Source organism: Podarcis tiliguerta, assembly GCF_965153285.1.
Source record: "Podarcis tiliguerta genome assembly, chromosome: 14".
Taxonomy (NCBI): Eukaryota; Metazoa; Chordata; class Lepidosauria; order Squamata; family Lacertidae; genus Podarcis; species Podarcis tiliguerta.
In genome coordinates, this window is record NC_139547.1 from 43605342 (window position 1) to 43630863 (window position 25522).

The window sequence follows — 25522 nt, forward strand, 5'->3', positions numbered from 1 at the left end:
AACTGTTTTAGGAGTGTGCGCGCGCATAATGCTGACCCCAGAAGTGGCTGGAACAGGGGGTGGGGACGGGGCAGGGAGGGAACAGGGTGGAGCAAACCTAACATGCGCTCCATTGATGCGCACAGGGGTCAGGAATGCACCTCCCGTGCTGAACTGTTGTTGCCTGTTGTATGAATTTACTTTGTCTGCTGCTATTAGTAATTGCTATGTAGCATGGGAGTAGCCAGGATTTATGGGGGCGGGGGGCAAAACCAAGGTATCTGTGATGCAGTTGGACAGTTAGTTAAGTATTTTTATTTATTTACTTGATTTAGGGGGGGCAGCTGTTCCCCCTGCACCTCCCAAGCAAGCTGTGTCCATGCTATGTAGTGCTTTTGTTATGAATTGCTGTGTTTTTATTTAAGGCCCCATCTGCACAGTGCAGTTAAAACTGTATTATACTACATTAAACAGTCATGGCTTTCCCCAAGGAATCCGGAGAACTGTAGTTTATCACAGGTGCTGCATGTTGTTAGGAGGCTCCTATCCCTGTTCATAGAGCTATGGTCTCCAGAATTTCCTGGGAATTTACTGTGCAGTCTATCAGTAGTAATGGGACAAACTCATTTGTTAAGTGTCCATGTTCCAGGGAGGGCTCTCAGCAGCTGGAGTCTCAGTGCAAGGAGGGAAAAGCCTTTTACCAAAACACCCAAGAGAGCAGGGTTCAAGGAGCAATGAAGCTTCAACAAGGGAAGGTAGGGTTGCCATGTGTCCTCTTTTTCCAGGACGCATACTCTTTTTCAGGTGTAAAATTACTTTCCGGGTGAATTTTTTTTAAAAAATTGCCAAAATGTCACTGGCTATACTTTGTGGATGAGACATAGACATAACTGGTGGTTAAAGGCTTGCTTTCCTCTTCTCTTCTCTTCTCTTCTCCTGCCCCACCCTCCCAGCAATATATCACAACTTCTATTGCCTTCATATAGTAGGGGTATTTAAAATGAGAGTCGTCATAGCGTCCTCTTCTTTGCTCTACAAAATATGGCAACCCGAAATTTGTTATCACATGGGGGGGATGGTTTATCACGTGGGGGTGGTGGTTTATATTCTCATGTTCTTTTGGAAAAAACCGGACAAGAGAGCATTAGCCGTTTCCTCCTGATGTTCCCCAATGAATGGTATTCACAGAGAGGTATACAGACAGAAGGATGCCAACAACAACACAATCTCTGAACCTGGAGGAAGCACGTCACCATCCATGATTATTAACCATTCTCCGCTCCCTCCTTATTCTGTCTCTCTGCAACATGCGCTGCAGCTCCTAGCAACAAGCCTTGAGTGGTAGTGGATGGTAAATGACAGGAATGCAAGGAGATTAGCAACGGGCAAAAAAAAGCAGCACCTGTCCAATTTTTATTTTCCGATTCCAACAGTGTCTCCACAACAGATGTGAAACATAAATCTATATAATGTTTTTTTTTTTAAAAAAAAAAAACAAACACCAAGCAATCCATAGTTCTAAACTAGGCATTCTAGTTTAGTGGAAGGAGCAAATACAAAGGGCATAAAGCAGGGATTGCCAACCAGGGCCGTCTTTACCCGGGGGTGCAAGGGATGCGGGGCACCTGGGCGTCAAATTCTGGGGGGCACCAAATGTATACCTACTGTATACTGGTCCCTCTTGGTCGGTGGCAGTGAAAAGCAATGGAGCAAAAGTCGCTGCCCCCCTCCTCTGTCGCTCTGTTACTCCATAGCATGAAATATTACCGAGGAGTCAGGAAGCAAAAGCAGTTTTTTTCGCTGCGTTGTCGTTACAGGTGAGTAATTCCCCCCCCCAAAAAGCTCAAGAACTTTGAGTTTGCCCCCCCCTAAAAACAACATTGGCTTCCCCCCTTTCCAAAAAAAGCTCAATAAAAGTTAATTTGGGGCAACTAAACTAAATTTGGGGGCGCTGGGCGGATCTTTGCATCCCAGTGGTGCATTTTGCTAAAGACAGCCCTGTTGCCAACCCAGTGCCCACAAGCCCCATGGTGCGTGCAGGGCTTTCACCGGAGGTGTCTTATCCCCACTAGAAAGTAAATTATACGGCAAAATGTACAAGAACCTTCTAAGCAATTTCTGTAAAATGAGAGTGGGTATGATGTGGTCGCCTTGTGTATTCCCCTCCCCCGCCGGGTTTGAGAATTGTGCCCTGCTACTATTAGACAGTAAGGCCGGCTCACCCATGAGGCAAGGTGAGACAACTGCCTCAGACAACAGGATCCACAGGGGCAGCAGATCCTGATGCAGATCTTTATTCCCCCTCTGCTCCTGGTGTCAATCTCCACTCCCCCACTCCTTCCCTGGCAGGGAGTGGGGTGTCATTTTGTAGTTCGCCTCAGGTATCAAAATGTCTTGGGCCGACCTATTCAACAGTAACGTACGTGTGTGTGTGATCAATATTGTGTGACCTCCACAATAAGCACCAGCAGGACATAGCTGATTTCCCTTGGCAGGCATAAGGTTGTTCGGGATGGCTGTCTCTCTTGTGTTATGCCACACTCCCTATGACAGCCATTTTGTGTTATGCCCTTCTCCTATAGCAGCTATTCTGAGACTGGTGCCTGCCATAGCTGCCAACCTTCCCCTTTTTTGTGGGAAATTCCCTTATTCACCGTTTCCAGCTGCTTCCTGCTGCTATCCCAGATTGTTAGATATCCCGTAGACTGTCCCTGGGACAGGTGAGGCTGCTGATCCCTTATTTTCGAGGCTGCTGATCCCTTACTTTCAAATCTGAAAGTTGACAGCTATGGTGCCTGCAGTGCTCTCTCAAAATTTGAAATGAGCAAGGTAGAATCATAATCAGTTTAATCAACTCTTTATGAATCCCCAATCTTGAGTTCAAAAGAACAGCATCCAGGATCAAAGGAAACATGTTCCGAAGTAAATAAAGGGGCTTGTATCAGTAAATGAATTACGGTAAAACAACAACAACATCCTGTACCATTTAATCTTCTGGAACAGAAGCAACAAATGTATTATCTACCATACCAGATAAGCTGGAAGGTTTTCCAGCAATTTTAATTATTTTAATTCTTTTTTTCAGCTCAGTCAGTACAGCATGAGACTCTTAATCTCAGGGTCATGGGTTTGAGCCCTAATTGGGCAAAGAAATCCTGCACTGCAGGGGGTTAGACTAGATGACCCTCGGGGTCCCTTCGAACTCTACATTCTATGATAAACTAATCCAAATAAGCTTGTAAGGTTGTTATAAGTAATCACCCCTCACCAACTTATATTTGCAGAATACAATTCAATACAAAATTATGGGAAAAGGTAATTCTGGAGGATTTTTTAATTTTAGAATAGCACACAAGTAATTAAAAACACTTTGTAGACCACACAAGGTTTCATCCCTGACAACCAAATTGCAGTTGAAACATTTACTTTGTAAGCATGGTAATTCATTTTGGTTCCACAAGAACTTTTGCCATAACAAAACAAATGGAATTTTCACAGCATTTCTAACATTAGGTTTCAACTGCTCATCCAAAAAAGGGAGGGTGAACAAAGATTTTTCTTTTTTTTAAAAAAAAGTCTTGCAACGTGTTAATTGATCACCTAGCATAATGAACATACTGTAATCCATATTTCAATGAGGCATTTTGGCTTCTTGGAGAAAGCTTGCTTCCTTTTGAAGTATCATATAGATAGGATATATGTTATCAAATGCTGATCATATTTAAGCATAATCTCCATTTTTTGCAATTAAAGTAATTGACACAGAGATTAAAAGATTATATCTAACGACAGGTCACCTTTAAAAAAAGTGTGCCCTGACTCTTAATAAAGAAGGGGGGAACAATTAAAACACAGAAAAACTACATGATTGTCTTTTCTGGACCATGGTGCTGGACTATAGGCTGTAAAAGGTAAAGGTAAAGGACCCCTGGACAGTTAAGCCCAGTCAAAGGCAACTATGGGGTCATGTGGCCAGCTGACTAAACCGCTTCTGGCACAATGGGACACTGTGACAGAAACCAGAGTTCACGGAAATGCTGTTTATCTTTCTGCCACAGCGGTACCTATTTATCTACTTGCACTTGGACATGCTTTCGAACTGCTAGGTTGGCAGGAGCTGGGGCAGAGCAACGGGAGCTCACCCCATCGCGGGGATTCGTACCGCCGACCTTCTGATCGGGTGGCGCTGTGGTCTAAACCACTGAGTCTCTTGGGCTTGCCGATCAGAAGGTCAGAACTTGGTGTTATCTACTGAACCTGAATGGTGGGAGATGCAGAACCAACAAGAGGAAGCATTTCTTTACACTACCCGCTGTAGCCATAACCACCAATTAGATTGGCTTTAAAAGAGGATTGGCAAATTTGTGGAGGATAAGGCTACCTGTGGCTACTAGTCATCGTGATGGCCATGGGATTCCAGGGTCAGAGGCATTATGATTATGTTTCTGAATGCCAGTCACTGGCCAACAGCAGCAAGATTGTCTGTTGTCCTTAGATCCTGTTTGTGGGATTCCCAGGAGCATCTGTTTGGCTACTGTGGGGGAGATAATTGGTCGCCGTAATTACTGTGGAGATAATTGGTCGCCGTATTCATGGTCAGGGAGGGTTTGCCTTCAGACATATTGGGCCAGTGAGGGGTTGGGGTTTTTTTGCCTTTGTTGTTTGTCCCAATCTTTTTGCAGAAAAAGCATTGGGTTGAATCCTCAGTCTGTTTCCGGTGGGTGAAATACTACCTCACCTCCTTGAGCAGGTGTGATATCTCAGAGTCACCTGGTAAAGGGGTCTGGGTGGGAAAATCTGTCTGGAAGTTCATGCAGGGTTGGGGGTCGACGGATAAGCCATAGAACTTCCCATATGGCAGCCCAGGGGGTCACCTTGGTTGACCTGAGTCTTGAGGTGACCCTTAACTTAGGCACAGCCCTGTTCAATGTCAGCCATCCGTCAGGCAGCTGACCAAGGACGGATACCCAACGTCAAAGCCTACAGATGTCTGTAATCAATAAAGTTGTGGAGATTTTCAACTCCACAACACTGTTGTGTCAGTTTATTCTTATGTTTTACCAAACCTTCCTGGCTCCTGGGAGCTCACTGCACATGGGCCCACGAAAGAGTCCCCACTTCTGATCCACATAATACCCCATGGAGTTTTCGTAAATTAAGAGCATTCGCACCTGGGTGATGGAGCCAGCGGTCTGGATAGTGAACATCTTGTTTCCAGCAGCCAATATCTGTACATTTGAATCATCATTCAACAGCACGTGACACTAAATGGGTGTTCTGTCTCCCATTGGCTCACGACCCAACACTTAGCAACTGAAGGATTTCAACATGAGTGTGTTCTCCTGGTGATTCATTCTAAAAGCTATGGATATTATTCTACAAACATTACATCTGGTTTTGTAGTGCCTCAATGGCAATCAATGGCCATTGCTACTTCTTATGGCCATGGTTATGGGAAGATGGAAAACATCACTTGAATGGATTCCTAAGACTCACAGCTACCATACTTCTTAAAAAGCTGCAATGTTTTTATTTTCTCCGCATCAGTAGGTTGTCCAAAAGACCATTTCTGTATCCACCCAGGTGAGCTGTAGCCTTCTGAAAATTGCATCAAGGTAGAGTGATATTGGGAGGGAAGAAATAATATACAGAAAAATTAGTGCCTGACATAGCATTCTTACAGCACAATCCTTTAGATGGCTGTTCAAACCTAATCCCTATTGTGTTCAGTGGGACTTGCTCCTAGGGAGCCTTAGATTTAAATCATATACACACTTCTCTGGGCACAAGTTCCATTGAACTTAATAGGACTTAATTCTGAGTAAACATGCATAGAGTTGCACTGCACATTTCTAAGCAGTCAAAGTGGCAATTAGGGGCATCTTTTTACTATTTTATATATCTTATTTTTTCAGTTGTGTGTGGGGAGGGAACACCCTTACAATAACAGTTTACCAAATACATAAGAATACAACAGCAAAAACCAGCCACAAAAGTATTTCCTGATTTAAAAACAAACATTTTCAAACTATGTTTGAAAGCACAAATGTAGCTTTCTTAATAAGCTGCTATCATGGTATCACACGCCCTTAGTGTGCAAGGTTTTGTTTTTAGAAAGAAAAAAAGAAAGAAAGAAAGAAAGAAAGAAAGAAAGAAAGAAAGAAAGAAATTGAAAAGAGCATGCTTACCATAAACTCTTAACAGTAATAACTTGATTCAGGAAACAGGATGCAGGATGAATGCAGTAAACACCCAAAGACTTAAACTGCAGGAAATTGGAGTACCTGCAAAGAGAATATTGTATTGTGAATTAACAGCATCTCTAACGTGCACATATACCTTAGTGAATTCAGCTATCTGAGAAAACATGGGGGAAGGATTCAGAGAGGTCATTCTCTCGACTGAAATTGGCCTATTGGTAATGCATGCTGCTAGCTATAGCAGTCATCTCTTTGCTCCAGGGGACTCTCCCAGCAGTAAGCACTTTGCTCCAGTTGACTTGCTTCCTGTTCAACACAAACCATAGTTTGCTATTACACCAGAACAAAATAAACAATGGTTTGTGATTACCTTCCAAATCAGAAATGGACATTCAAGCCACATTGAAAGTTGTTTTGCAAATGCAACCAGAGTTTCCTGGTTTGGGTGGAATAACAAACTATAATTTACACAATACAGGAAGTAAATGAACTGCAGTGCTGTTGAGAATATGGCGTACCAAGAAAAGTATTATGGAGTATAGGCAAAGCATTAGAGCATTACATCCACACCTCTTACTAGAGTTTGGGGAAAATGTATAATGTAATAAGAATTTCAGAGGGGGGGGGGGTTAGGGTTTAGGCTACTGAGCTTTGTGATGTCATGAGCAATATGTGCCTTATCTACATTACATAGGTAGAAAGGACAAACCAGCTGCAGTGTGTGGTTAAAAGAGCAGGAAATGACTAGGATCCTTTGAGAAGATACAGCAGACATAAAAGGAACATTGCCAGATCATTTGGGAAATGGGAACTTCTTCAGTGCCTCCATGAAGGAGAGATAATGAAGTTCCACTGTCAGCTGACAGCTGTTTTTGCTCCACCAAAACCCAGAGGGAGAATACTGGTAGCAGCATCTGTGCTCTCTTGAGAGATTATCCCTGAAGAATCAATGAGCCAGTGAGTACAAGGAAATTTGATTTACTCTGTTTGTACCAAGCTAGGGGAATAGTGGTCACCTGTCGCAACGCATGATGTCACAGACAGGGATGATGTTGCCAAAGTTGTCATTGAAAAATAAAGAAATCTTGGGATGAACCATTGAGGTCCTACGGATCCCATAACTGGGAAGCTGCTTTATACTGAGTTAACATAGGAACATAGTGTTGTGAGGTTGGGGGGCCCTAGACCTCAGAAATTAATAAATGGTAGAATTTTGATTTTTTTGGAGTATTAAAGGGCAAATTGCTGGCCAGTGGAAAAATACAGGCTAAGCTTCCTTTCCAAGCCAGGATAGAGGTGTTAAATTGACAAAAGGTGTTGGTGGCCCATCTAAGAGGAATCTTGGGTCTGGGCAGACAGAGGTTGCCAAAAGTGAGCGGGTATGTGTGTGTGTGTGTGTGTGTGAGAGAGAGAGAGAGAGAGAGAGAGACAGAGGTGACCATGTATTTTGCAAGGTGTGCTGGGAAGAAGGAGGGAGAGAACAAAGACAGAGATTCATCTTGGGCATGCTGGCTAAAGGCAGGATGGGAAAGATGCCTTTGACTCCAGTGTTGCACTGTTGTGGGGAACAAGCCCTTCTTGAGATGACCATTCTGTAAGAGCTGGACTCCCTCCATCCAAACCTAGGTGTAAATATCTGAATAAATCATAAAACTACAACAGTCTCCACCCTGTCTTCAATTCTCCAAAGAAGCACAGGCCTTGGGTGAGCACCTGGAACAACCTGGAATTTTCCTACCACTCAACAGAGAGTGAAGGTGGCACCCAACTTTTGTAGCAATAGGAAGCTGGCTTATACTGAGTCAGACCATTGGTCAATATAGCTCATTGCTGTCTACTCTGGCTGGCAGAGACTCTCCAGGGTTTCAGACAGGAGCTTCTCCCAACCCTGTCTGGAAATGCTAGGGATTTCTGCATGCACGGCAGATCTTCTACCACTGAGCCAGGGCCCTTCCCCTGAGGACCATGGTTGCATCCGGACCAGTACTGTCTTCTCTGACTGGCAGTGGATCTCCAGGGTTTCACAAAGGAGGGCCAGGGATTTAATCTGTGACCTTCCGCATGCAAAATAGGTGCTCAGCCACTGAGCTATGGCCCTTCCTCAAAATGTAGCCTGGCCAGAAGTGGGATTCAAACCTCTACCTCCAGGGGAGACTGCGACCTGTTTGCAGTGCTTTAAACTGCTCAGCCATCCTGGCTGCAGAGCTCCTCCATCCTTGATTGCTTTTGTCATGGTTGTGATGATAATTTTATTATTTGTACCTCACCCATCTGAGTGGGTTGCCCCAGTCACTCTGGGCAGCTTCCAATAAAACACCAAACATTAAAAACTTCCCTATGCAGGGCTGCCTTCAGATGTCTTCTAAAAGTTGTAAAGTTATTTAAATCCTTGACATCTGATGGGAGGACATACCACAGCATGGGCGCCACTACTGAGAAGGCCCTCTGCCTGGTTCCCTGTAACTTTTATAATCAAAAGAAACATCACTTATTAAACTGCAATCTGTTTCACACCATTATGTTTTACACTTTTGGGGGAGGGGGCAATGCTTTAAAATAGAAGAAGAAATTGGTATGCTAAGTTACGTAGGGCTAAGAAACCATGGTCTCCACCAAAGGAATTATCATCCAGCAATTGTTCTTACTGGAATTTTGCTTTCTGATGGTAAGCTACAGCTGCCATTGTGTTAATTAAAGGGTGTTGCTACCATATGGGTCCTACATAATGAGATGCATGCAACAAGGAAAGGATAGCACTCTGGTGCTGTATAGAGAGGGCTGCATGATACTACAGAAAGGAAAGCATCCTTTTGTGATTATGTGGAGCTTTGTGTTTTTTCCAGATACCTTGAGCAGAACTCTGTGCTATGGATGTCAGAGAATTCAGACAAAAAGAGAAATTCCTGCAGTTTGCCTGTTCTTCTGTGGTCTGGTACTGGTTGGAAACAGGATGCTGGACTAGATGGGCCTTTGGTCTGCTCCTTCTCATAGTGTCAAAGAAAGTAGATGTTACTGGACCAAGGATGTAACTTAATGTAACAACCCTCCCCCTTAAAGAACTGTCTCAACGACCAATTTGCAAGTGTCCAAAGAGGTTGTCCTGTTGCCATAAAGACGAAGGGGTGGGCCTTTTCCCACCTCACCTGGCTGGATGACATGTCATTCTAGGATGAAGACCAATAGAGCAAGCAGGAATTTGTGTGTGTGAGTTTTGGCTACTGCTGGAAGCTAGGGACACAGAGGTTTGTCTTGCTCTGTGATGGACCTTAAGCTATGGCTTGATGATCTTGCTGGGAACCTAAAGGGGAAGCGAAGCCTCCTGGAGTGCTAATGCTGTGAGCCCCTCCATCCTGTACTCAGGTTGCATATTTGTGTTAAGAAACCCATACATCCTGAAGACAACACCATCTCCACTGACCTTCATTCCAAGGAAACCAAACACAGTGCTGGAACCCCTCTCAGTGACTGGGATACATGCAACAACATGGATATGGCCTGAGAGTTGTTATTATTTTTAACTCACTGTTCTGAACTGATGTGTATGTCGGTCTGACCGTGCTCTCATGGAGTGGAAGCTCCTGGATGCTTGTTCTGGCTCCATCCATCGCCAGCTGAAGACTCTGAAGCTGCAATCCATTGAGATGCTGACGCTGCAACTCTGTCACCACGGCAGCATTTTCAGGACCAAGGTTTGCTATTTGATCTGGGGACAGCTCCTGGACAAAGCAAAACCAGATTTTCATGTTGTTTATTTATTATGTTTCTATCTCAACCTTGTTCTCCAAGGAGCTAGTGTGCATGGTTCTCCCCCTCCTCATTTAACCCCCCACAACAACCCTGTGAGGGAGGTTAGGCTGAGAGGCAGTGACTGGCCTGAGGTCACACAGTGAGCTTCATGGCTGAGTGGGGATTTGAATCCTGGTCTGCCAGGTCCTAGTCCAGCACTCTGACCACTACACCACATCAGCACTCGTGAAGGATTTTCCTGTACAGGAGCACCAGGTGATTGAAAAGTGAGCAGCACACAGGGCATTGCAGAGTAAATGCATTCAGTATACAGCACATAGGAGCCAGTGTGGGGTAGCGGTTCATGTGCTGAACTAGATAAAATGGAGAGGGGGTGAAGCTGGTATGCTACCTTGAACAACTTGGAGGAAGAGTTGCAGCCAGTGTTAGCCCTACTCAAAGTAGACCCATTGAAATAAATGGACATGACCAACATTGGAGGGATTTAGTTTGTTTCATTTAGTAAATTTGTTAGTGGTTCTGTGTATGTTTGTTTGCTGAGTGAGGGAAATATAACAGTGTAATGCAGTTATATCAACATACTTTATTGAACAGATAACATCCTCTGCTTATGTATTTAATTATTCCTGAAAATCCTTCCTATCATCTATCTATATCTTTCTATCTATCTAGCTATCTATCTAGCTATCTATCTAGCTATCTAGCTATCTAGCTATCATCTAGCTATCATCTAGCTATCATCTAGCTATCATCTAGCTATCATCTATCTATCTATCGTGTGTATGATCACAAGAATCCAGGAGTATCTGTATTTTCATCTATACAACATAGAAGGTTGTGTATCTTGCTGGTGTGTGATGGCAAACCAGATGCAGGAGCTGGAGAAGACAATACACCTGCACCAAGCAATCTCCCATATATGACAATTTATCCTCCTAGCGGTTTCTGCTCCATTGTTTCACATCAGCAGCTTCGGAGTCAACCGTCTGTCTTCATTTGTGCTTGCAAAATGTTACACTGGAAAAACAATGATGCAATCAATGTGATCCACAAAACCGAAGAGATGTCATCGACTGCCTCGGCTGTCGGATCTTTTCTTCAGGTGCAAAATAATCTGCCGAGTGAGGCCATATTATTAAGCCTTCTTTGAAAACCGGCTACTGTTATAATTGCACAGTAATTATCTTTCCACATAGAACAAAGATGGCAATTTGTGCGACTGACACCTATAATAGCACCTCTGAGCTCTCCTTGATTTTGTAGAACGTTCTTCATCTTTCAAAAAAATTCTCTTTCCCCATTTAGAGTTTGCAAAAATAAAAAGGATGAGAGAGCCCAGATATTGACTTTCATCAAGAGGAAAGGAGCTTTTTTTGGACTTTCTCAAACAACAACCCTTGCAGTAGAGGTTGCATCACAAAGCTATTTCTCTTTGGTTAAAAAATCAACAAGCAACATGGTGGAGAGGGGGTGACGCCAATGTTTAGTAACTACATATATGTTTAGTGCTACATATATGGAACCCCAATGACGGGATTAATGGACTATCAGTGGTCAGACCAATATGGTGGCAACAGCTTTGCTGTGACCCAGCTGGGATGGCCTTGCGACTTGCCTGTGGATCCTGCTTAACTGCTTTCTGACCTGTGTATGAGTCCAGGAATTTCAAATTACATTGGGTTCCCTTTTCTAACGCAGAGTAAATGACAATCTCCTCAATCTCTACTTCATGTTATGTGCATAACACATTGCTATCATCCACTAGACTTAAAAAATCCAGCATGCACAAGCTGTATGCAGCAAACCCCACGGGAACTCTTTTATGTCCTTAGCTTCACCATGGAGTAAATGCAACTACCGTATTTTTCGTCCTATAGGGCGCACCGGCCCATAGGACGCACCTCGTTTTTTGGGGGGGGAAATGAATAAAAAAAATTTATTCCCCCCCCCCAGCTGCGGCTGCCGCTGCAAGCCTTGCGGACACCCACCAGAAGCAAGAGGAGCCCTCCAGAGGGCTTCCCGTGCTTTGGGCGACAGGCTGCCGCCCCAAGCCTCACGCGCTGGGCGGGACCTCCCGCCAGGCGCACAAGGCTTAGCGACACTAGCCCAAAGCACGGGGAGTCCTCCAGAGGAATTTATTTCCCCCCCCCCAGCTGCGGCTGCCGCTGCAAGCCTTGCGGACACCCACCAGAAGCAAGAGGAGCCCTCCAGAGGGCTCCCCGTGCTTCGGGCGGCAGGGTGCCGCCCCAAGCCTCGCGCGCCCGGCGGGACCTCCCGCCAGGCGCACAAAGCTTAGCGACACTAGCCCAAAGCACGGGGAGTCCTCCAGAGGGCTCCCCGTGCTTCGGGCGGCAAGGTGCCGCCCCAAGCCTCGCGCGCTCGGTGGGACCTCCCGTCGGGTGCGCAAGGCTTGCGGACACTTGCCCGAAGCACGGGGAGTCCTCCAGAGGGCTCCCCGTGCTTTGGGCGACAGGCTGCCGCCCCAAGCCTCGCGAGCTGGGCGGGACCTCCCGCCAGGCGCGCAAGGCTTAGCGACACTAGCCCAAAGCACGGGGAGTCCTCCAGAGGGCTCCCCGTGCTTCGGGTGGCAAGGTGCCGCCCCAAGCCTCGCGCGCTCGGCGGGACCTCCCGTCGGGTGCGCAAGGCTTGCGGACACTCGCCCGAAGCACGGGGAGTCCTCCAGAGGGCTCCCCATGCTTCGGACGGCAGGCTGCTGCCCGCAAGCCTTGTGAGCCCGTGGGAACTCCCACAGGGCTTGCAAGGCTTGCGGATAGCTTCCTGAAGCCTGGAGAGCAAGAGGGGTCGGTGCGCACCGATGCCTCTCGCTCTCCAGGCTTCAGTGAAAGCCTGCATTCGCCCCATAGGACGCACACACATTTCCCCTTCATTTTTGGAGGGGAAAAAGTGCGTCCTATGGGGCGAAAAATACGGTATATAGAGAGATATCAGCTTTGCTGGAACATGGCCATTGTTACTTATTATTGACTATTTGTTTACATTGCTCTTTTACTGACAGAACAACCCTGTCAGGTAGGTTGGGCTAAGAGGTAATAATTGGCCTGAGGTCGCACAGTAAGCTTCGTGGCAAAATGGGGATTTGGACCCTAGTCTCCTGAAACTCTAACCAGGTGTATGGAACCTCCCCCCCCCACCGGTGGTGTTGGACTACAACTCCCATCAGCCCCAGCAAGCATGGCCAATACCCAGGGGTGATGGGAGTTGTAGTGCAGCAGCATCTGGAAGGCCAAAGCTTCCCCATCCGTGCCACTACACCCTACTTTACTATTTCTAGAGACTTCAGAAGAAGCCCTTCAAAGTGTTCTCCGAATGAAGATACGCATTCACGTCACCGTTTATAACAAAGCAGAAGTAATGGGGGAAAGAATCAAAACATTCGCAACACTTACTTTGAAGATTTCATCAGGGATATATTTTATTGCTCTTGGATGGAAATAGGGCATCAATTCTTTATCAAGAGCTCTTAATTCTTCCTCATTTAAGCCAGCTAGAGAGAGAGGAAAAGATTGAGAGAGTGAGAAAAAGAGATCAGAATGCAGCTTACTTAGTTCACACCACGGTGGATTAGGCTGAATTTGGGGCAAACGTACATTTCAGAGCCTCTGTATGCTTTAGCTGATCAATATTTGATTCTAAAATGTTTTCAGACACCTCTGGGAAATCAGGCCTTTAAGAAAACAAGGAGCTTCTCTGCAGTTAAATGAAAAGTTCGATGTGCAGCCCTTGTAAAAGTGCACCTTATTAATCCAATTTTCTTTTTCCTTTTGTTTCTGTTTTAAGGGCAAAAGTTGCCATTTCTGCTTGTGTTCTTTCCCATCTCCCAAAACATCCATGTAAGGAACATATAAATAAGCTGTGCCACACATATTATAAGCCAACGTCGCACAATCCGCCATAGCATAGTTGCCAATGTTAGCCATGCTCAGAGTAGGCCCACTGAAGTTAATGAACATGATTGAGTCCTGCCCATTCATTTCAATAGGTCTATTCAGAAGGAATGACACAACCCATAGGGTTGTATCCAACAGCAGTCACACCCAGAGCAGACACACTGAAATTAATATATGTGACTAAGTTAGATTCATTCATTTCGGTGGGTCTACTCAGAATAATAGAATTTGTAGAGTTCGAAGGGACAACGGGGGTCATCTAGTCCAACCCCCTGCAATGCAGGAATATTTTGCCCAACGCTGGGCTCAAACCCATGACCTTGAGATTAAGAGTCTCATGCTCTTCCGACTGAGCTATCCCAGCTGAGTAAACTTAGTTGTATACATCCCATACTCACCTTGACACATGTCCCATTGAACACAATGAAACATATTTCAAGCAGACATGCATAGGATTGCATTTTTAAACTCTTTTATTCCAATGGGTTTAATTGCTCCTAACTTGGTTACATTATAGGCCACCACAACATCCCACCAATATTGGATCTAAGGTTAATGGTGACCAGATACAGGCGAGCAGTTGTTATGCTCCAGGAATCTCAATTCATCTTTTCCCTATTTCCCCATCTGTCTTCTGATTCAGAGATATAGGGTACAAGGTGGACCACATCGCTCAGAACATCCTTGATACGGATGCGAGCCTCCTTACCTGCAATGTTGCCAATCTCCTGCAGGATAGATCTGTCCCACCCTGTAGCAATTCCAAACACAGACTCTGCCTTCTTCTTAAACTCTTTCAGAACGTTTGTGCTGCATGGCAGAGAGCCAATCCTTGAAACAACAGCACTGCAGAAAGGGCAAAAAGGGGACTGTAATTTTACACAGTTGGAAAAGCCTGAATATTAAAGTAGACTTAGTGGCGCTTCATGCATGAGATTCTTCCTAGACAGCTGTAAGGAATCATAATAATATCACGTTCGTTTGCACGATGAGTATCTATTTTGCTGCTTCCCACAGCTTCCATATATACATGTGCAATTATCACCTGAAAATTTTGACACTTGTGGGGCAGCGGAAGAAGCCATGTGTGAAGCTACTCTGTGCATGAGCTGCATATCAAATGAAAAAAGATGAGATAGTAAATAATATTTAATATGTTGATCAAGGCAATCATTTGCACTTTCTTTCTTTTTGAGTGGGCTAGCACCAGGCACTAGTTCATGATTCATAGCTTAACATAAGAAAAGCCCTGCTTAGGGTTCTCAGGTCAGGAGTATCGCAGACCCTGAGATTGCAGGGCCCAAACCTGGGACTTTGGGGTGGTCCCTGGTGATGATGTCATGGAGGCATTCCTCGGTGACATCATAGGGCAACCCCATGAGATGGAGGTTAATTGAGAGAAGGGAACAGAGGAAGGCAGACATCCCAAAGTGTACATATGCTATCATTTGCAGCCAGCCCCTGCTGGGCTGAAGCTTCAAAGGGAATCTTGCCCACCTGTAGATTCAAGCTCCCCATCCGTCACTTGGAGGGGACCAGCCAAACCTGGAGACTTCGGTCGAGACTGGAGGTCCGGCAACCCTAGCCCTGTTGGGTCAGGCCAATGGAATGGCCCATCTAGTCTAGCATCCCTGCTCTCACAGAGGTCAGTCGGATGCCTCAGTGGGAAGCTCATAAGCAAGACTTGAGTGCCACAGTCCTCTCCCTCGCTTGTGATTTGCAGAAACTGGCAATGCAAGGCAGACTGCCTGCCACAATAGAGGTAGAACAATACACATCATGGCAATTAGCCTTGTCCTCCATGGATTTGTCAAATCCTCTTTTAAACTTATTCAAGTTGGTGGCCATCACTGCTTGTTGTTGGAGTGAATTCCATAATTCAGTTCTCTGTTGCGTGAAGAGGTCCTCTCCTGAACTTCAGGGTGCACACAACATACGTATTTCCACTAGTCCCAAGACCTTTTAATGTTTAACTGTCAGGGTTTCTTAATGATATTTATTTATTCATTCATACATACATACATATATACATACCCCAGCCACTCTGGGCAGCTCCCAACAGAATATTAAAAACACAATCAAACATTAAAAATTTCCCTAAACAGGGCTGCCTTCAGATGTTTTCTAAAAGTCAGATAGTTGTTTATTTCCTTGACATCTGATGGGAGGGCGTTCCATAGGGCGGGTGCCAGTACCAAGAAGGCGGCCCTCTGCCTGGTTCCCTGTAACCTCACTTCTCACAGTGAGGGAACTGCCAGAAGGCCCTTGGAGCTGCTAGATTTCAAGCTAACATGCTTTTACTACTGTTGCTAATACTATTAGTATTTCACACATTGGTTTTAACTGTATTCTGTTTTAGTACTCTTTATTGTAAGCCTGGGGATTATTATTATTTTTTTGGTAAGGAACATTTCTCAAAAAAGTTTATGACTTTTACTGTTAATATTATTATTTATTTATTCAGTTTATTAGTTGCTTGCTACATGAAGAGTCTCTAAGCAACTTTAAAAAAAATTAGCTCAACATGCAAAATAAAATCAGAGATTACAATAAAAGCCATACAACATTAACTTTTTTCTAATTTATCTTTCGTAAGTGCATTGTTAATGGAAGAAATGTGGTGCTGTACCTGAACTCAACTGCATTTATAGATTCGATCTCTGTGGAGTTCAGAGCACAAAGATTATGGCCTAGTCCAGCCAAATCAAAGCTTTTCAGGGTGTCCATTCCTTGACCTGAGTCTTCCAGAAAGCCCTGTAAAATCGACCTGGCCTGAAAAACAAACACAATGAAGATCTAACTCAGTTAAAAGCGGTTAAATTAGAAGGTAACAAGACTCTGCACTCCAGGAAGCTATGATGCAACTGATTATCATAGAATCAGAATGTTTGCACACAAAAATAATGATAAAAGTGGCTTTTGCATTGAAAGTGAAAAAGAACTTCTTTGAACTGACAATGCATGTTCTAGTCAAATATTGTCCATGAATCAAACTATAGGATGTCACCGTGGCAAAGAAGCAGTTTACTTAAAGGATCTTTTTAAGCTAGTCCCAGAGGTCTGGGACCACCTTACTTGAAGGATTGCCTTACCAAATATATAGTTTCTTGACCCCTTTGATCTGTGGAGCTGGCACTTTTACAAGTGCCACATAATGGTCATTCCGAACTTGCAAGGAATCAATCCTTCGATACAGCAGAATTTACACACTGGAACTTCTTGCCCATTTATATGCATAAGGCGCCTTCATTGTATTGTTTTCGGTGCCCATTTAAATTCCTACCTAGGCATGAAATTTTAACATGCATTCTATTATGTTGTTTTATTATGTGCTACTCTTTCTAAAATGGCTGGTTTTATTTAAATTTTGATAGTTTTCAAATGTAAACTTGTTTTTCAATTTCAAATAAACATTTTACATACTTAAGATATCAAAGACTTCCCTTCTTCTCTTTCCATGGCTCACTTTACATATCTTATATCCCTGCATATTTTACAAAAAATATACCAATCAGTTTTCCATTATTACATCCATCAAAACATATTCACACTGTTGAATTTATCTTAACGCTGCCAGAGTTTTCAGCTGTACACAACTATTTTCCATATATTCAATAAACATTTTGCAATTCTCTCTAAACGTATGTTCTTCTCGTTCTCTTATTCTGTATGTGAAGCCTGCAAGTTGTGCCTATTCTGTCAACTTAAGTTGCCATTCTTCTTTGGTTGGGACCTCGCTCCTTTTCCATTTTGGGGCTAACAAAACACGGGCCACAGTTGTTTCACACGTAAATAATATTTTCTGACACTTGGGGAAATTCCCAATTTTTGCTTTTGTACACTGTTCTTTATAAACTGCTTGGGGAGTTTGCGTCATTTTAAGTGGTATATTGTTGTTGTTTAGTTGTTTGGTCGTGTCCGACTCTTCGTGACCCCATGGACCAGAGCGCACCAGGCACTCCTGTCTTCCACTGCCTCCCGCAGTTTGGTATATACACTTTCTTAAATCAAAGCAATAAAATGAAACAAGTGATCTAGAAGCTGGAACCTTTGGGATGCGGTGGGGGATTTTCCAATGTCGCCCTTCCCAGCCCTTTCTGCCACATGGAGCTGCTGTAGAGTGGGAAGCCACTAGCTAGGAATGTGCTCTGGCTCAGCAAAGGAGAAGCCAACTGCCCCCCCCCCCCCCCGTTCCCAATCTGCTGCCAGTTTGTCTACAAGGCAACCAGGGCCAGATTTAGGTTTGATGAGGCCCTAACCTACTGTACTGAAGCTAATGGGGCCCTTTATATGGCCAGCTGTCCTTTGTAAAAAAACATATCGTCGCTGTTTTTTGTGTTGAATATTTGCCCTATGGTAATTTATGGACCTAATAGGTATCTAAAGCCATTTGCACATGTTGCCATGCAACCAGTCCATGCAGAATGTAGGCACGCCATATAAATAAATGGGCAAACCAGTGATATTTTAGAGCAGGCTAGCAGGCGGGTCCCATTACTTGCATCATAGGAGCCTACACAACACAAAACACTGTTGCTGTAGGTAGGTTTTATTTTGTTTTTTTATCTTATATTTTGGAAATGTACAACCAGGGGTTTTTTTCCTTTACATTTTTGGGGGGCCCCCAAGAGAGTGGGGCCCTAAGCTATAGCTCATGGGTAGGCAAACTAAGGCCCCGAGGCCGGATCCAGCCCAATCGCCTTTTAAATCCGGCTTGCGGACGGTCCGGGAATCGGTGTGTTTTTACATGAGTAGAATGTGTGCTTTTAATTAAAATGCATCTCTGGGTTATTTGTGGGGCATAGGAATTCGTTCATATTCCCCCCCCCAAAAAAAATATAGTCCGGCCCCCCACAAGGTCTGAGGGACAGTGGACCGGCCCCCTGCTGAAAAAGATTGCTGACCCCTTCTATAGCTTGTTTAGCTTACACATTAATCCAGCACTGATGGCAACCAGCCTACAGTGGATTCACCAATTGGACACACTCACCTGCGTAGGGCTCCATTCTGTTTGCTGGCTGAGTGCCACAATGGTATCGATAGAACCCAAATCCAGCATTCCAATTTCAGTCTCATTTAGCACTGCAGCAATGTGCCCAAGGGAAACTATGTGGTAGCTCTTCCAGCTTGTCAGGGGGCCCCAAGACTTTAAAACAACAACAACAATATATTGCGGTTAGCCAGGAATTCTCCCAAGGGCAGAAGGTGTGACACCTCACTTTTTTGAAAGATAACTTTTTAAAAACAAATTATCATTTAAAATCAATAATGCGGCATAAAGTAAACAAAGATCACAGCCACACATAAGGGGTAAAACAAGTAACATTAGTTTTTATAAAAATAAAATAAAATAAAAACAATGGTTACTCCTATTTGCTGGGTTGACATATGGAACATGAATGGAATTTATTCTAAGAATATAACAAGAAATCTACATCTTTTGAAATACCTGATGAAAACTGCTAAGAATTTAACATGTCAATTATGCACACATGCCCCTTACTTTTATTTGATATTTGGGGAGGTGTGCATGTATAATTGTTTTTGTATTATATATATTTTTTAAAAACTGTAATAATAAAACTAAAAACACAAAACAAGTTCTCCTGCAAAAATTATTTCAGAGCTATGGCTGTCTTTTGGTTTGAGCTTAACAATGTAGTTTTGCTAAAAATACCTGCTGCCTGAAGGATTATGCATGGTTTAGTACATTACAGAAGTAAGCACGTATCTTCCAGCTGAGCACAGCTGGCGCATGCTAATCTTGATGGTAATTTCTATGGGCTGGAGAGATCTCCCTCTAAGGAATTTTTTTCCAAAAAAACCTCAGCAAGCAGCTTTTGACTCATGACAACAAATCATCGGATCAATCTTGCTGTTAAGATTGAAGTGGCTTTGGCTTGTTCTATGGTTGCAGCTTTCCTCCCCGCATGCAAATTGTGGCAGCCACTGGCTTTTTTCTTTTCTTTCATTGGGGTGGGAGCAGAAACTGTCAGATTGTAAGCACTTTGCAGCCCTGGGAATCTGTGGTTTCCTCGGAGGAGGAAGATTAGGACACCCCTTCTAGGACCTTCACACTGCCAGTTAGAGATGGGTGAATATGTCAGTGTTGGTTTCTCTCTGTTTCTCATCTTTCCAATCTTAAATCCAGCTCTCCACATTTCCATTTTAATTTGTGATTTTTTTAAAATCCTCATGAAAAGTCACCAGCATTTTAGTGCAAATTTCTCCTATACATGCAACTCCAAATTCATGCAACTCCAAATTCACATGGGAGTGTAATCTGTTCTGAGACAAATCACAAATATTTTAAAAACTGTTGGAGATGCCGGGGATTGAATTTGTGACCTTCTGCATGCAAGGCAGATGTTCCACCACTGAGCTACAGCCCTTCCCCATCTAGGACTCAGCTACATTATTCATGTTACACTATAACTGTGATATAAACATGCAACACCAGATGGTGCTGTAGAGCACAAAACTTTGTCTATGCGATTTTACATAGAGCTTTTCTTTCTCTTTTGTTATAACGATTTAATTTATGACTTATTTATAGTGTGCTTTCCCCCCTGGGTGTAGATCCAGCCCTAGTTTGGCCTTAAGTCGACATTCAACCTATTGCCATAGATCTAGGATACCAGAGTCTGTTAGGGAATGGCAGAAATGAATAAACAGTAGTATTCAGATAATATTTGGGATATGAAGGGACAAATACATGCAGCAGAACTGGGACAGACAAGAAATTCCAGGCCAGGCTAGCTACGTTCAGAACAATTAAGGATCAATGGGGAGCCATTAAGGGCAACAGCTATCATTCCCCGCCTGTTGCGAGAAGTGGACAGAAACAGAAGGTTTGGGAGGCTGCCAAGGTGATAGGGTGATGTCACAGAAAAATTTGTCCTTTTTGAAATTTAAAGGTGTTCTGGGAACAAGAAGGAGGAAGGCAGAACCATATTGGCACTGGCTGGAGGAGGATTCACCGAGAGACTGGGAGCAATGGCTGGCTGCTGCTATGGACCCCATGAATCTTGGAGGGGAGTGAGAGACTGTGGGAGAGATTCATGGGGTCTGTGAGGGGGATTCTGTCAGGAGGGTTTCTTCTGACAGGTGGTAGAGCTGAGGAGAGCCGAGAACTCTCAGTATATGCTCTAAGGTTCTGAATCGCAAAATACTGTTAAAAATAGTCAAGACACAGTCCCACATGATGTTCACAGGAAAAAGGATCCTCAGAGGGAATACTCTGACAAAAAAGGGCAGTAGTGATTTTGAGGCCAAGGAGGGTTTGGGGGGTCTGTAAGGGGAACAAGCCAGTTAAAATCCTAAGTTCCTGAAGTGTGTGTGGAGAAGTCTGATCTATGGAAGATGTGTAAAAGTAAGTAACCTTAAGCCTGAACAGCATGCAGCCTGTAACTTGAGACAGTACAGTGGTGCCTCAGGTTACATACGCTTCAGGTTACAGACTCCGCTAACCCAGAAATATTACCTCGGGTTAAGAACTTTGCTTCAGGATGAGAACAGAAATCGTGCAGTGGCAGCGCAGCGGCAGCAGGAGGCCCCATTAGCTAAAGTGGTGCGTCAGGTTAAGAACAGTTTCAGGTTAAGAAAAGACCTCCAGAACGAATTAAGTACTTAACCTGAGGTGCCACTGTATACATTTTAATAAAAAGCAACAGCACTGCTTGTTACATTTCTGTGGAAGAAGAAGAACCAAAACTCCTTGCTTACATCTGTTATAATTAAGTTTGTTTGCAACCTGTTTTCCCAAAAGAAAAACCCACTGTCGCTCGTGATTCATTCTCCACTGGGGATTTCACCTAAGAGAAAGGGAAACAGAGGCCTGGCGCAGCGGTGTTAGGGAGAGAGAGTCCCATTTCACCATCCCTCCATTGAAAGCTTTAGGCGTAAATATGTGCCCAATAAATCATATTTCCTAAAGACACTAGATTCTGGTGTGCCTCGATTTCTCCAACGGAAACACAACCCTGGGTTAGCGCCACGAGCCCCCGTGGAATCTTGCTGCTGCTCAGCAGAGATTGGGGGTATTTTATATAACAGTATTTTATGATACATCTGCTGCTCAAAGCGGGAATCACTTGACCCCACTAACCACCCTCAAGCTCAAGTAAATGCACATCTAAGGAAGTCTGGTAAAAAAAACAACAACGCTTCATAGCTACCTCCTTAGCTTTCTCTTTCAGCGCAGCAAGCTGTGAGGTATCGAAATGGACCACAGAGCCAAGGAATTCCACAGTCTTGGCGAAAGTGCCCGGATCAATGCAGGCCAGCTCTTGAGCTGACCAGAACATGTTGGCTTCTGATAATTTCATAATCTCCTCTGAGGAAGGTGCCATGACGTCTGCACAATCTGGTACAGAAGAAGATATATTCGCAGAGAGGTTAATCACTGACACAAACTCATTGACTGTAATGCTAAGAGGTAATTAGATCGTAATGCTAATCTTTTGCAAGATTACTGCCATGGGGGGCAGCAACAAATTCCATTACAAGGCAGGTTACTACCACAGGGCAGATGTTTCATTTGATGCTTCTATTTCTCTAGGGGGAGAGAGGGGCTCATCACCTTAAACTTCCTGTTACAGGGCTCCATGTGCGAGAGTTTTTGCCTTGGATATCCCAAGCGCATTTGGATTTCAGCTATTGCCTATATTGAATAAGTTAGGCTGAGATAGCTTAGGCCAGGAATGGGAGACCTCTGGCCTAGGGGGAAATTTGGCCCTCCAGGCTTCCCTGCCTGGCCCTTGGGATTCTCCCCAGACCAAACCATTAAGTATAATTGTACATTGAAATGGAAAATAACTTTGTATGTGTATTGCACAAGGTGTAACATTGTAAAAGTCCATTGAAGCCAGGTGTGCCAAGTAGGAGGGGAGCTAGGGGGCCAGCCCCCCTGAAAAATTTCAATAAGGGGCTGGGCCCCCTCAAAGTTCTGTGGTGGCTGTGCACAAGTGACACTGTGTCATGTGCAAGGGACATCAGCACGCCATAGAATCATAGAATCATAGAGTTGGAAGAGACCACAAGGGCCATCGAGTCCAACCCCCTGCCAAGCAGGAAACACCATCAGAGCACTCCTGACATATGGTTGTCAAGCCTCTGCTTAAAGACCTCCAAAGAAGGAGATTCCACCACACTCCTTGGCAGCAAATTCCACTGTCGAACAGCTCTTACTATCAGGAAGTTCTTCCTAATGTTTAGGTGGAATCTTCTTTCTTGTAGTTTGGATCCATTGCTCCGTGTCCGCTTCTCTGGAGCAGCAGAAAACAACCTTTCTCCCTCCTCTATGTGACACCCTTTAATATATTTGAACATGGCTATCATATGGCTATCATATGGGGCATGTGAGCGCACTGCAGGGCGTGCTGACATCATGCGTGCATGCTTGGGGTGTGTGCACACATGGCATGCTGATGCGGCTCAACCCTGGCCCCCTCAACCACAGGGGCAAGGTGGCACGAGTGATTGAAGCTAAGCAAGGGCAGCAGAGACCCTTACAATTGATAATTAACTAAGAATGTACCTATCTCTGCTCCTCTGTGTGAGGTGTTCAACTCACACAAAATGGAGATTTGCAACTGAATATCTTTCTCATCTGATCTAAAGTCAGTCTTTGTTCTGTGCTAATGACTCCCTCTCCAGGAACACAGCCTTAGGCTGGAATGCCGGCTATTTGCAAAGGGACAGAGATTTGGTTTTTCAGTTCTGGATGAAGTAATTTCATATTTCTAAGACGCTGTACCTGTGCTTGGACAAGCACATGATACGATGCAACTATTTGGATGTAACGTTGTTTTGAGTGTCTGTTTTGGAACAAGTTCTGTTAGTAAAGCTTTTGAACCATATTTTTAGACTGGAGAATTTTTATTTCAAGGAGAGTCAGTTTTCATTTATCCTAATGCTTCCAAAAGTGAAATAATAATAACTGCAATACACCCTCTGTCCAAGCCACACCCTTCGGTGGTCCAGCTTTGTAATGTACTTCAACATTTTTGCCTGGCTGGAAACGTGTCCTTATACTCTGATAATGCTTGCATGCATGGAAGATAAAGAAGTGTGTGTGTGTGTGTGTAAAAAAACTGGGCTACTGTAAAAAGGTAAAATTTACATTCCTCGCTCCACTCACTTTTGCCTCTGGTCTCACCCACCACTTGTATATGGCCCCCAGAAGCTTGCCCTTAAGGTAATGTGGCCCTTGAACTTAAAAAGCTTCCAAGCACTAGCACTTACTGGGATGCATCAGCCAACATCTTAAAAAAAATAAATCGGTTAACGTCTGTCCGAGCCCTTAGAAAAGTGTGGCTTTGCAATTTTAACAAAAAAAGAAAGCAACTTTGCATTGGGCTATCTCCTGTAATAAAGTAGAACATCACAGATGCTGATTAGGAGCCGAGTTTTCCCTCACTAAGCAAATTACAGTGAGGATGTACCAAAGAGATTTGTACTTGGAACAGAAGCGAAAGGAAGGATTTGCTTCAATCAAACAGAACTACAGAAGCCAGCAAAACATTCTGACAAGATTGTGTCTGCTGGGCCAATGGAGGGAGGGTCAATAATAAACAAACAGTAAATCTGATGTCGTACTAGCAAAAATCCATTCATCATCTGTCAAACTGGAATTGCTTCACATTTTTAGAAGCAAAAGGGGGGGTTACTCCACATCCTCGCTCTTTGATGTAAACAATACTCATGAAGAGGCAAGGATGGACAAATTTGTCAGTGTTGGTTTCTCACTGACCTGCCTGCTGTCTCACCCCTCTCAGTAAGCAACAGCGCCCCACCTGCTGGGAGGCCAATACTGCAGCTTCACCCCACCTGGTGAGCCACTTCTCCTTGCTTTCTGTTTTTCTTTATGAAACCTAGTACAGTGGTACCTTGGTTCTCAAACGCCTTGGTACTCAAACAACTTGGAACCCAAACACTGCAAACCCGGAAGTAAGTGTTCCAGTTTGTGAACCTTTTTTGGAAGCCGAACGTGCTCCATTTTGAGTGTTATGCTTCTGTTCTGAGTGCCACACTTCTGTTTTGAATGTTACGCTGAGGTCTGTCTGTTTTTGCTATTTATTTTGCATTTTTGTTTGTGCAGCTTTTTTTTGTTTTTCTGACTGTGTGGCACCCAGTTCAGCTACTGATTGGTTGATTGTGTGACTGTAGTACATTGTTTATTGCTTTCATTTTATTGATCAGTTGTCTTGTTAGATAGTAAAATCCATGCTGTTTTAGGGGTTGTTTTTGCATTACTTTCTATGGGAAAGTGTGCCTTGGTTTTGGAATGCTTTGGTTTTGGAACGGACTTCTGAAATGGATTAAGATTGAGAACCAAGGTACCACTGTATAAATATTCATTTGAGACAATAGACAAACAAAGCCAAACTCAGCAGCATTTTTTTCCTGCTATACAAAGCCAGCAGTGCATTCTACCTACCAGAAGTCAAATCAGGTGTTGTCCCTGGGATGCTGGAGTTGTGGATAGATTCAAATTGAGCCAAGAGCAGCTCCTCAGTTGGCAGAACTGGCCCAGTCATCTTTGATGCTATTTCCGAGATGATATCAGGAAACTTTAAGGAGAGGGAGGGACAAACTAAAGATGGTTATTATTATCATGCAAGGTGCACTGGCCGAAACGACATATTCTGCCAACTATGAAAGGTGAAGGAGCCCTGTCTTCTTTTG

At 44.1% G+C, this 25522-nt stretch overlaps 1 protein-coding gene and 1 long non-coding RNA gene across 3 annotated transcripts in view; one reads left to right on the forward strand and one right to left on the reverse strand.

Annotated features, from left to right (window-relative positions):
- Positions 1 to 25522, forward strand: part of LOC310664579 — a 182905-nt gene that overhangs the window by 28664 nt on the left and 128719 nt on the right. The gene's annotated exons all lie outside the window — the stretch shown is intronic.
- Positions 5487 to 25522, reverse strand: part of OTOA (otoancorin) — a 47551-nt gene continuing 27515 nt past the window's right edge. For both annotated transcript variants that reach the window (XM_083413343.1, XM_083413344.1), the window contains 9 exons: positions 25275 to 25407; positions 22012 to 22199; positions 18825 to 18980; positions 16464 to 16606; positions 14544 to 14680; positions 13334 to 13431; positions 9703 to 9895; positions 6168 to 6263; positions 5487 to 5577 (listed from right to left, as the gene is read on the reverse strand). In XM_083413343.1, the coding sequence (XP_083269469.1) occupies positions 6196 to 6263; positions 9703 to 9895; positions 13334 to 13431; positions 14544 to 14680; positions 16464 to 16606; positions 18825 to 18980; positions 22012 to 22199; positions 25275 to 25407 (1116 nt within the window). In that variant the 3' untranslated portion in view covers positions 5487 to 5577; positions 6168 to 6195. The remainder of the gene's footprint in view (positions 5578 to 6167; positions 6264 to 9702; positions 9896 to 13333; positions 13432 to 14543; positions 14681 to 16463; positions 16607 to 18824; positions 18981 to 22011; positions 22200 to 25274; positions 25408 to 25522) is intronic.